At 40.0% G+C, this 12,371-nt stretch overlaps 2 protein-coding genes across 2 annotated transcripts in view; one reads left to right on the top strand and one right to left on the bottom strand.

Annotated features, from left to right (window-relative positions):
• Window positions 1-4,343, bottom strand: part of LOC107656899 (C->U-editing enzyme APOBEC-2-like) — a 10,182-nt gene extending 5,839 nt beyond the window's left edge. Inside the window, exon 1 of the mRNA XM_016444837.1 lies at window positions 4,067-4,343. Within this exon, the coding sequence (XP_016300323.1) occupies window positions 4,067-4,317 (251 nt within the window). The 5' untranslated portion in view covers window positions 4,318-4,343. The remainder of the gene's footprint in view (window positions 1-4,066) is intronic.
• A 2,610-nt stretch (window positions 4,344-6,953) lies between these two features.
• On the top strand, window positions 6,954-9,999 carry LOC107656900 (ETS-related transcription factor Elf-3-like). Its single transcript, XM_016444838.1, has 8 exons — window positions 6,954-7,072; window positions 7,195-7,349; window positions 7,795-8,025; window positions 8,116-8,259; window positions 8,361-8,471; window positions 8,570-8,656; window positions 8,888-9,001; window positions 9,096-9,999. Exons 2-8 carry the CDS (start codon window positions 7,202-7,204, stop codon window positions 9,347-9,349), a joined length of 1,089 nt encoding a protein of 362 aa, XP_016300324.1. The 5' UTR covers window positions 6,954-7,072; window positions 7,195-7,201; the 3' UTR covers window positions 9,350-9,999.
• The last annotated feature ends 2,372 nt before the right edge of the window (window positions 10,000-12,371 follow it).

Below are 12,371 nucleotides of genomic sequence, written 5' to 3'. Positions count from 1 at the left end.
CCTGCATTAACAAATTGCATCAAGGAACTCAAGCTTTGGTTTGAGGCAAATTACCTTAAATTTAACTCTGATAAATCCGTAATTCTGATTGGCTCTAAAGCTGTAGTATCTAAGCTCTCTGGTCAACTGATGGATCTGGATGGTGATCTGATTATGCCCTCCACTAAAGTTCGCAATCTTGGTGTTCTCATTGATTCCACTCTTTCATTCAATGATCACATTGGTAAAGTAGTAAAGACAGCTTTTTTCCACCTGCGTAATATCTCGCGTATTCGATCCTCTCTCAGTCAGCAGGATGCTGAAACTTTTACACATGCCTTCGTTACATCTCAACTAGATTACTGTAATTCACTTCTTTATGGCCTGTCAGCTAATAATATCAAACGACTACAATATGTTTAAAACTCCCACACAAGAAAGAGCGATCACATTACCCCAATCCTCTATCACCTTCATTGGCTTCCGGTTTCCTTGCGCATAAACTACAAGATACTAATTCTCACTTATAAAGCTCTCCATAACCTTGATCCTACATATTTATCTGACTTACTCCTGCCTTGTGTTCCTGCCCGCTCCTTACGATCTTCTAGTGAGGGATTGTTAGTCAGCCCTAAGTTTCGTCTGGTGACTATGGGATCTAGAGCTTTCAGTGTTGTGGCTCCCAGATTGTGGAATGCTCTTCCCCAAAACATCCGTCAAGCATCCTCCCTTCTCTCCTTCAAAAACCTCATAAAAACACATTTTTCTCTGAGTATTACTCTTCAGTTCTCAGTCTGTAATTTGTACCCTGTTATGGATGTTCATCTACATTCTCTCTGTATCTTTAATCTAACTTTGTAAGTGGTCTCTGTATATTACTCTCAGCTCTTGCTATGTGTTCTGTCTTCTGGTATTGATGTTTATTTGTTTCTGTTCCTTAAACCTGACTTGTAAAGTGACCTTGGGTGTTGGAAATGCGCTATATAAATAAAAATTATTATTATTAATAATAAAATAGCGATACTTAATCCTGAATCGCTACACTATATTTCTCAGCCATGGGTAAAATCGCTACTAAAACTCATAGCTTCATTGTTTGTATACACCTGTGTCCGTGTCTAAATGATTACCTCCCGAGTCTTTCTTTCGTTTTTCACGTGACGGATGCAATGAACGAATCGTTCTCATGAATGACCCGGCTGATAAGTGAACGAAACTTTGTAGTGTGCTGCCCACCCAATAAATCGCAATAATCCTTTTGCTTTATTACGTTTGGTAAGAAAAAAGTCTTAACGTTCAAATTCTGTCACTTTAATTATGAAACAAATGCTGCAGTTCGAGCGGCAGCGCGAGTAAACAATAATCTCTACCACTTTAATGCAGGACGAAATAAACATGAATGAACATCAGAAGGTACCGAAATGAATCATGTCAACCGCAGAAATAAAACAACTTGTAAACAATGTCACGTAATATCACATTTACCTCGGGAAGTAAATTCAGTGTCCAAAAACTCGATAGTCAGCTAGAAAAATAACTCTAGAGAGGAGCATTTTGATAAATATATGCACTATATACATATATTTACTGTTTTTCAATATTTACTGTATGTTTTAATAAATCCGTTATGAAGAGAAGTTATGGCATCCACTGTTTAAATGTTTACTTTTCAACAACAAATTGGATTAAAAACATAATTATAACATTAAATAAATTTTTAACATATAATACATTTTTATTATGTGCAATTTTAAATGTTTGTTTATGAATCAGTTTAATATAGTAATGTACCAACCAACAGGCTTTTTATTGTATAGTTTACAGCATTAGTTGAGGGAGATTGGCATGCACCGCACCTGATTACCTATATAACCAAATGAATCAATATACTGAATCAAATTGAAGCAAATCACAAACTAATTGAATCATGGAATTTGTCTCAATAGCCAGCCCGAGTCTTTGACCTCTGAGGGGGTTTCTGTGGTTGTTTTTAACAGCTCCTTCACCGGCTGACAGATGGAAGGGCTGTTGGGGTTATAAATACCCTTTGACGGGGGCAGAACTTTATTCTTGGACTCTGACCCATATACAGAACCCACGGTTTGGAGGCATTGTGTGCGTTTGCTGCCAGATGAACCTGATTCAACAAGCACCTGCTACGAGATGATCCACAACAATTCACAGCTTTAATGTGTCGACAGAATCAAACTCATCAGCGATGGGTTATCAAGCACGTTTGCATTCATAAACGTCAGATGTCAAACAATATTTCCAAGACACCAATCAATCATAATTCAGAGATCTCAGTAAGAACTCAAACATTTCTCATCAAGCGGCTCCACTTTCATTTCATAGCTCTAGACTCTGGATGATGACTGGGCAGTTTTATTTCTGTTTGGGAGTTTTAGGAGAAGCATCTAAGAGGAAACTGACACCTAAATGAGATGTAATTCCAGCTCCAATCTGATTGACTTCCTCAAAAAGGTACTTTAGGGTCAGTCAGGAATCGTCTTCTTCTCAAGAACCATTTCTGACCGTTTAGAGTTCTCGAGTTGGTTCCTCTGGACACTTACAACGTTCTTGATGTTTCAGGTTCTTTAAAGCAGCATATGGATGTTCTGATGTTATTTTTAAGAGCATGTTCTTTAGACGACACACAGCGAGACACATCACGGCCTGTCAGGACTGACCTTGGTGGGGGTTGGTTGGATTTATCTGCGTTCAGTTCACACATTCCCCAATAGATTCACAGATGCACCCATGGAGAAACACGATTTATGCTCTTAAAAATAAAACTTTTTGGCATCAGTGCTTCCATGAAAAACATCCATGGAGCTTTCCATTGCAAAAAAGGTTCTTTATAGTGGGAAATTGAGCTAAAATGGTTCCATAAAGAACATCCATGGAACTTTCCATTGCACAAAAGGTTCTTTATAGTGGGAAATTGAGCTTAAATGGTTCCATAAAGAACATCCATTGTAAAAAAGGTTCTTTATAGTGGGAAATTGAGCTAAAATGGTTCCATAAAGAACATCCATGGAGCTTTCCATTGCAAAAAAGGTTCTTTATAGTGGGAAATTGAGCTAAAATGGTTCCATAAAGAACATGGAGCTTTCCATTGTACAAAAGGTTCTTCAAAGTGGAAAAAGGAGCTAAAATGCTCAAGGAAAATGGTTCGTTTAATGGTTCTTTGGGCAACCAAAAGCGGTTCTTCTATGGAATCACTGTGAAAACACACTTTCAGAAGTCTGCATTTCTCCAGAAGATTCTTATCAGGCTTAATTTAATTGAAACTGAAACATCCGTCATCATTTACACACCCTCGTATCATTACAAACCCATATGACTTTCTCTCTTCCGTGGAACGTTTCTCACTCTATAAACAATGCCATAGAAGAGCCATTGAACCAACACTTTATTTTACGGTGTCCTTGTTACACATTACATGTACTTACTATTATAACAACAATTGATTATGCATAATTACATGCTAAACCTAACCATATAGTAAGTACAGTAAAATTACTCAGTACTGTATAATTGCACTGTAACAAGGACACCTTAAAGTAAAGTGTAAAGTGTTTTAAAGAACCTGAACAGTTCTTAAAAGAACCACTTTTTTTCTTAACATAAACAAAAAAAGCACTTTTTCCACTATAAAGGACCTTTTGTCCAATGGACAGGTTGGATGTTAAAGGTTCTTAGTGGAACCACTGATGCCAATGAAGAACATTTGAAGAACATTTACTTTGAAGACTGTTGATTAAACTTTGTGTGTGGAACAGACTCTCAATTATGGTTTCATTCCCTTAAATCTCATGATTTGTTTTTGTTTTTAATGATTAATATATTCCGCTAGAAGTCGTCAATGATCCCACGTGATTTATTATGTTTGAGTGCAGAAGTATGACTTATGAGTTGGGTCTGTTCCTCAAACAAAGCTGTTTTATGATTTATGATGCACAAGTAATCAGAAGGTCTGAAGGTCATACATCTCTTGTGTTCCGCAGAAGAAGGAAAGCCGGCCAGGTTTGGAAAGTACTGTAAATGATGAGAAGGCTCTCGTCTGAGGATTTTTCTGACTCACCCGGTGATGATCTCAAACGGCGGCAGCTCCATGGGCTCCGGTTTCTCTGCGTTCTCTCCGTTCGCTGTGGCTCCATCTCCGGTGGCGGCCTCTCCGTTCTCCACCGGCACGATTGTCCCGTTCACCTCGGCTTTCTCTCCTTCTTTAGGAGGTTTCTCCTCTTTCTTGGCCTCATTTTCTGCTCTCTCTTTCCTCCTCACGGTCAGACGAGAGCTGGCGCCTCCGCTGCTGCTGCTCTTTCTGTCGGCCATCTCTAGAACTGAACACACACACACACACACACACCTCAGTATTTATAACAGCACTGGAGTGTGTGTGTGTGTGTGTGTGTGTGTGTGTGTGTGCAGCTGTCGGCCTGTTCTATTAAAAGACCTCCTGGCCACAGAGACGACAGATCTTACACAGGACATATATCCTACATGCACTGCGAGGCAAACATTTAGACGCTTCTTTCTCACGTCAAAAAATGTTTCAGTTGAAGCAAAGGCAAAGGCCTCGTGTGAAGAGCCTCCCATGATGCACCTCGTGAACTTCCAGAGCTGGAATCTAGACGACGAAGAAGCTCAAATAGAAGAGAGTTTTCATTGGGAAACGTACCCATCTCCATTCTGTTCAAAAGTTTTCACCCCCCGGCTCTTAATGCATGGTTTCTCCTTCTGGAGCATCAGCGAGCGTTTGTAGCTTCTGTAATAGTTGCATATGAGTCCCTCAGTTGTCCTCAGTGTAAATCATACAGTCATTGTTGGAAAGGGTTCAAATACACAAAAATGCTGGAAAATCAAAGAATTAGTGGGAGCTGAAGGATTTGTCTGAAGAACAGCAGACAGTTTAACTGTTCAGGACAAACAAGGGACGCATGAACAACCATCACTAAACAAAACACAGCTGTGGATCATTCAGCTAACAACACAGTATTAAGAATCAAGTGAATGTAAACTGTAAACTGTATTTTTTTTCTCCAAAATGTTCTTTACCATAATACCTAAATACATTTACCATGGTATTTACATGGCATTGCAGGGTATTTCCAAGAATATTATGATAATGCTAATAAAACAAACCATTGATACTTCCTGGTACTTTTTGCAAGTGTAAAAATAGCAAGGAACGTGAAGTGTATGGTAGCCTACTTTGTGTCCAGCAATTTGATGTAGTTGCAGTACCTCCAGTTCTCCGCATGGTGGCAGGAGTTTCACACTAATGGAGTCAGACTGTGTGCAGCTCTCATTAACTTCATTAACTAGCCTATTAATGGAGTCTGGAGCAGTTAATAATGTTGGGAAGTCGACAGAAGGAATTCCTCGCCATCACACTGACCTTCATGCTTAACTTGATGTGGTGAATATATAACAGACCCCAAGCCGAGCGAAACACACACGGACTAGTGTTTGCCATCACGACTGGGACTTCCCATTGACTTCTATTGTTTTAATTTAAGCTAATTATCTAATTATGATTACAACACAAACTGAACCCTGTCCAACCCATTACCGACAACATTTGGAAATTTCTATGTGAAATTTAAAGGCTTTTTTTATATGAAGTTAGTCATAATGGCTTCAGACTGACTTTGAGCTTTAATTATGAATCATTTATTTAATGGCAAGTAGTGACGTAAAGAGATTTCATCCGATTTAGTTCTTTATAATCAAAAGTATAGCTCATCATGACCTCAGGAGATGAATACCTTTGCGAAATGCTGTTAAAAACGTGTGTTAAGTTTGACCTTTTAAAATATGACCTTTATAATACTGATCCAATGTTGTTGTTCTCTCTCTCCCACGCAGGTGATTGTATTTATTTATGATCTTACAGACAAACCTACATATACTCATGACTGATGGATGGGTTCGCATTTTCTTCTCTATTGAGTGTTTAATCGACATGATGCAAGACAGGTAGAGAGAGCGACAGGTGGGTGATGGGGTGACAGACGGCTCCGCATTTGGAAAGTCTTGCGGTCTCAAGAATAATTTATCTTCACCAGAACCTGTTAATTTCATTCCAAGACGTCTTTCCTTCATCAATCATCAGCGTGGCGTCAACAAGAAACGGAAAAGTAGCTGCAGTTATGAGAGGAGGAAAAATGTGAAGAGAATAACATGCAAACATCTAAATCTGGATCACATGATTAACTGCTATTTTTAGTACCGTGGGCTAGCAAAGTGCATAAAAATTGAAACGGAAATGCATGGTAATTAATGACTTCTGTTCATATATGGTGGTATTTACTTTACAATGGTACACAAAAAGAATGCAAACACATTCTGCTCATATGAATCGCTTCAGACTTGAGGTTGAAATGCTTACATCACTCGCTGTCATTATAAGCTTCATCCACAACAACAGAATGGTGTTTACCATCACCTACATCTAGTACAAAAGCACTCAGCCATGTATGAAGACCCAAAACACAGACACACACACACACACAGAGAAACACCAGTCAGTCCTGCAGCAAACCGAAACCTGTTATAAAGTTACACACACACACACATTTGTGTCAACGTTAAATATTGGCAGAAATGACTTCATCCCTCTGGGAATAGTTGAGAGAATGGGTTAATGTGTGTGTGTTGTCATGAAAAAAGAGCACAGGTGACATAGTATTTGCTCGCGTTTATCTCTGAATGTATGTTAGCTGCCTTGTCATGTTTCAAGTTAATGTTTCAAGGTCTGAAAAGCTATTCTCAGGAAAGAAACAAAAGGGGAGAGTGGCCGTGCGAGCGAGAGCGAGAGAGATATTCGCTGGAATTCCCCCTCCCAGGAGAATATGCTCACCTGGCCACGCCCCCTCATGCATCTCACCTGGCCACGCCCCCTCTTTGCCCGTTCTTGCCCTATAAATTCATCAGCAGCAGCAGGTGCATAAGCAAACCTTCTGAGATTCTGAACAGTGAACCTCAAAGTGCTGAAGACAAAACCTTACTGACTGGATTATTACCTAACTAACACTTGCACTGGGATTTTATATAGAAACCAAGCTGCCTTTATCCACCACAACTGGTAAATAATTTGCCTTTTAAATCATTACCTTCCAAGCAAGTTTTTTTTTTTTTTAAATAAGAACATACTTCTGATTTGCAGTTTTGGATGAAGTTCAATTGATGTGGTTTCTTATCTTGCAGAATTCTCATGGCGTCAAGCGAACTTAGTCTTATTCTCAACAACGCAAATGCCAACCTGTACCCATCTGAACCGCAGCCCAACTTGTTGAGCATGACAGCGCCGATGGGCAGACTCTCAGAGATGACCTTCAGCAGTAACAACAACAGCACAATGGGTAAGCCTTCATCATCATACCGCTTACTTAAGAATAAATTAGAGGTAGCTCTTGATATCTGTATGGTTTTTGCCTGCTTGGGATGGTTCCCATCACCCAACCGAGAGCCCAGACACAACGATAATCTCATATCCCTGAAGTCTGACCTCAGTTTCTGACTCTTAAAATTATTAACTGAGGCAATGTTTAACTTGGCCCGCAGTAGGCGGGAAGGAATGCTTTCTTTATGGTCTTTCGGGCAAAGCAGTCATTGTTGACACTGTGATCAAAACCTACGGGGTGTCAACACAACAGATAGTTAAACACACAACAGTAGCTCAGGCCCTGGAGACAGTAAACCTGAGCGGGTATTCTTCTATTGTTAGGGGCATCTACACCGGGGGGTGGTTTGGGTGATCTCAGGTGTGAATGAGGCTAAACATACTTTGAACCCATTCTCCGGCAGGCCTCTGGGACCTGGTGAACCCACAGATGTGGACCAGGCAGAACGTTCTGGAGTGGATCGGCTTTCACGTGGAGGACAGCAGGTTCGATGCCAGTCTGCTGAATATGAACTACTGCGACATGGACGGGATCACACTGTGCACAATGTCAAAAGAAACTTTGATGAGCATGTTCGGATCGATGCTTGGTGAACGGCTTCACCACAGCCTGGAGACCCAAAAGGCCAGATATGGTGAGCAACAAAGACGGAACTTGTTTGAAGAAGCCTTTGAAGTTTCGGTACTTGAATGCATTAACACCCTTGATTTGTTTGTGTCTACAGCTACTGACCTGTCTGAGACATGTCTGAGTGAATCCGAATTAGACTTACTGGACAACATACTGCAGAACTCGTTTCCCTACATGCATGGACCGAGCCTCGGTCCACTTCTGGAAACGGTGGTGGTCCAGCCCTCAATTCCATCAGGTGAGAAGCAAATCCCACTTTGCAACTTTTCAACACAAACCATTGAAAGCAATGTCCAACCATCGGTACTTGAAATAACATTTGGAATTCTCTTTGCGCAGACAATTCGGAGAACAACTACAGCTACTTTGATGAGTACACCAACCAGCTGACTCCAGAGAGCGACCACGGCTACGACTCTCTAACTGAGAGCTTTCAGAGTTCCCACACTGGTGCGTGTCGCCACAGAACTCTGCTAATCCGTTAAGGCCAAGCATCCCAAAGTTCTCTTGAAGTCTGAACGCTCTTTTCTTTGGTATGTCCTCTACAGGTAGCTTCCTGAACCCAAGCTCACCCGAGTCCAACAGCAGCGACTCCGACCCAGAATACTCAGAGATGCATTACTCCACCAGCACTAGTAAGTTCCTCCAATTCTGATCCTAGAGGTTTACCTACCTGCAGAAGCTAGATTCAACCTCAGTCAAACACACCTGAACCAGCTAATCAAGGTCTTTACTTGGCAGTTACAGGCAGGTTGAAACCTAACTCTGCAAGGTGGTGGCCCATAAGCAGCAGGTTTAAATGGAATAATAAAGTAGGGAGTACCTAAATAGACCCATCTAACGTTTGACTGCGTTCTTTTCCACAGAGAACTTTGTGAAACAAGAGTCCGGAGAGCCCAAAAAGAGAGGCAGAGGACGACCCCCAAAGTGCCAAAGTGAGGGATTTGACCATTTCATTCAGTCCAAAAAAAGCAAACACGGTGAGTACACAGAACTCTAGTTGAAGAGGTACCTAATGCTCAAGATCAAGTAACGATAATCCGTACTAAACTAGACTCTACTGCTCCATTGCAGCTCCAAGAGGAACCCACCTGTGGGAGTTTATCCGGGACATCCTGATCCACCCGGAGAAGAACCAAGGTCTGATGAAATGGGAGGACCGCAGGGATGGCGTCTTCAAGTTCTTGAAGTCCGAAGCTGTTGCTCAGCTCTGGGGGCAGAAGTATTACTACAAACGAGAGATTCTGGAGAGAGTTGATGGACGCAGACTCGTCTACAAGTTCGGGAAGAACTCCACCGGTTGGAGAATGGAGGAGACCGGATATTGAAGTGGACCTGTCAGTCAAACCTAGAGACTTTGTACTCCTGCAAATGAGGAACTTTAGGCTGCTCTGAAGATCCTCTCTTTAGAAACACGCTCTTCCCAGAGGGAAAAGGTTTCACAGAAACTGTAAGCCAGAGTTTTGGCTAAAGTAGGTTTTATGAACCGGTAAAAGTTGTGTATGTCTGGTTCGAGCGGCACGCGGGCGTGGCCTGGATCAGATAGTATTGCTGCATCACTTAAAGACTCTATGTAAACACTTGTTCTACACAATGGTTGAACTGTTAGAGAATGTAAAGCTTTGTTAAGGCTCTTTGGTATTGGGAATTGAAGTTTCGTGTGTAGGTATATTTGTCAAACCATTTGTCAGAGCAGATTAACGGAAGAACACGTCGGTGGTATGAAGTGTCTGTAACGTTCATATCTGCTGTGCTGATTGATATTTGTTCTACTGTATATAAATGTATGTGTAAACTATATATTCTTTGTAATACTTGTCAATCGAGTACAAATCAGATTTATCAATTTCTCAATTTTTCTGTGATTTGTCAAGTCACTGGATAATGTGTATGAGGTTTGCCTCTCAGATGTTATAACTATTATGTATGGCATTTATTTGCTAGTTTTTGTATTCGTATTTTCTAAAAAATAAAATTTCTGATTAAAAGTCTTTCATCTTGCATTTGTGCCTCACCCTCCTGAACAATGTTCCACCGAACCTTATTTCAACATTTACTTTATAATTGCTCAATTTGCTCAAGTCTCCTTATCAGAGATCACAGATGTGTTGAAACGCGACTCTTTCATGCGAAGTTCAAAACAAACATGCAGCAGAATGCAGGATGAATGCTATTTTTACGCATCTCGGATGCATAAACAGGTTAAAAATGCAGGTCAAATTTCACGGCAAATCAACAGAATGATTCAGCTGTTTTTTTAAAAATGAATTCCAACACGTTTCTCCATCATGCTTGAAGTCTTGGATGGTATTTTGTTTTTTTGTTTTTTTTGGGATGTATAAAGTCAGTTCTCCTTAAGTTATCAAAATAACATTACTTTTACACATTTAAATATGAATGCAGATACAATTAGGTTTAGTTTAAGTTCTTTAAATGCCCATTTGTGTGCTGCTGTTTGATTTTTCAGACCTAGAATTTCCAAACGATGCAGTTTGACCTTTGCTTGAACTTCACTGCATTTTTCACAGCAGGTTTAGTTTTGCATTTAGAGCACAAAGCGACTGTTTTTTAGAGGTCCGGCATTCAAATACACACGCACTGCATTTGAATTTTGGGTCCACATGCAAATAGGCGCAGCTGAACAAGACAGAAACTGAGAACCATCATAAGCAGTAAACAGTCTTTGAACTGGATAATCTCACGCTCATCATTCAATACCTGTGAGAGCTGCGGAAAGCAGTCGGAAAAGAGTTTATGAGCTCGAAAACACTTTAAACTACCCTGGAATTAAAGTCATCTGAGATGGTTAATCTGATGGTCTTGAACTGAATTTATCCTATACACTAGAATCCAATCCAAGATGACTTGATTACCAGTTACTAAATAGAGCAGTTTCACTCCGGAATCCTTTTACCGCCGTGTTTTTATGAGGTCTCAACAAAAGTGACAAATGTTAAAAGAATTAATTTGTGTATCGCATAACATACTTCAGGCGTATTTCAGGTGTACTCTGTTGTACTTTCAGTTTTCAACTATGCGCACGGTAAACATCAGGTGCTTTTGTCAGTTTGACCGTGACTCGTACACTGCTAAAATCTCTTTTGTCATGGCTTAGATTACCGACACAGAAATTATTCAGGTCAAGAATGTTTTTCGATAAGCCGAGCCCGAAAGAAAGCTGGAAACGCCATTGAAGTCACTGGCGGCTTCGCCCGCGGCCTCGATCTGCCACTATGCCTGACAGCTGAATTCAATGCATGATGCTTCATGACGCTGTCACTTAAATGCTTTAAAGTGCACGTTTCATTCACAGCATTGCTGCAAGCTGAGCTAAAGCTGCATTAAATGCTTGTTTTCTACTGTCAGGTTTTTCTTTCAGGTAAAACTATCATGAAGTGACCCCTAAAGAGAAGCTGCTGAGTGTGACTAAAGTGCATGAAACAGAAGGGAGTTTGTTTGATGGTGATTTATGACAGGCATCAGATAAGAGGTCATGTGTGTGTTTACTGCGCTCAGTGGCACTTCTCAAGCGCCTGTCGAGTCTTGTTTGTGTGAAACATTCTTCCACAGTTCTCTGGAAGCTGCGATGGTCAGTGTGTGTGAGTGTGTGATACCATATTTATGCCGAACGAAACCCAAACATGCAGTAAAAACATCACAAAATTATTACTCAGAATTTCAAGAGGTTTTAATGCATCAAGCATTTACTTTTATATAGGTTAAATATGCAAACAATAAATAACTAAGTAAACGAAAATTAGCATTTGTGTTTTATTTTTATTGTAAAATTCCTGCGAAATTAATATAATTAAAAATAATAAATGTTTTACGCATAATTGTATAAATTAAGTCACATGCATATCATTCATAAAATTATAAACATAAAAATAAAACATAAATGTATTTAATATTAATTATGAATAGCAAAAAAAAAAAAGGATTGTTTGGTGTGTTCGGGTGTTTTGTCTGAGTAATTCATGCCCAGTAAATAAAATGAATCATTAAACAATATAAACTGCTGCAGTCACATGACTAACCAGGCTGTAAACCCAACTAAGCAACAACAGCAGAAAACTGGATTATTATTGAGTCAGACTCATGCAAACATTAAGATGGTATTACAGTTTTTGCCTATTGCTTACACACGTTTTGCTAAATTTGGCTCATTGTGTCAAAACTCTACACACAAGCAAATAACACACAACACTGGGAAATAAACCATTCACATCTATGTCAAATTGAAACTCTGCTATCAAAACCTAACAATCCTTTGTCAAAATGTCACTCTGATGACAAAATGATACCCACTTGCATCATATGAATACACTTTCAGATCAGCAGCAACACACT

This window comes from Sinocyclocheilus anshuiensis, unplaced genomic scaffold (genome assembly GCF_001515605.1).
Source record: "Sinocyclocheilus anshuiensis isolate Anshui unplaced genomic scaffold, SAMN03320099.WGS_v1.1 scaffold2493, whole genome shotgun sequence".
In the NCBI taxonomy this organism is placed as follows: Eukaryota; Metazoa; Chordata; class Actinopteri; order Cypriniformes; family Cyprinidae; genus Sinocyclocheilus; species Sinocyclocheilus anshuiensis.
The sequence above is the reverse complement of the archived record's forward strand: the minus strand, read 5'-3'. Positions and strand labels throughout refer to the sequence as shown.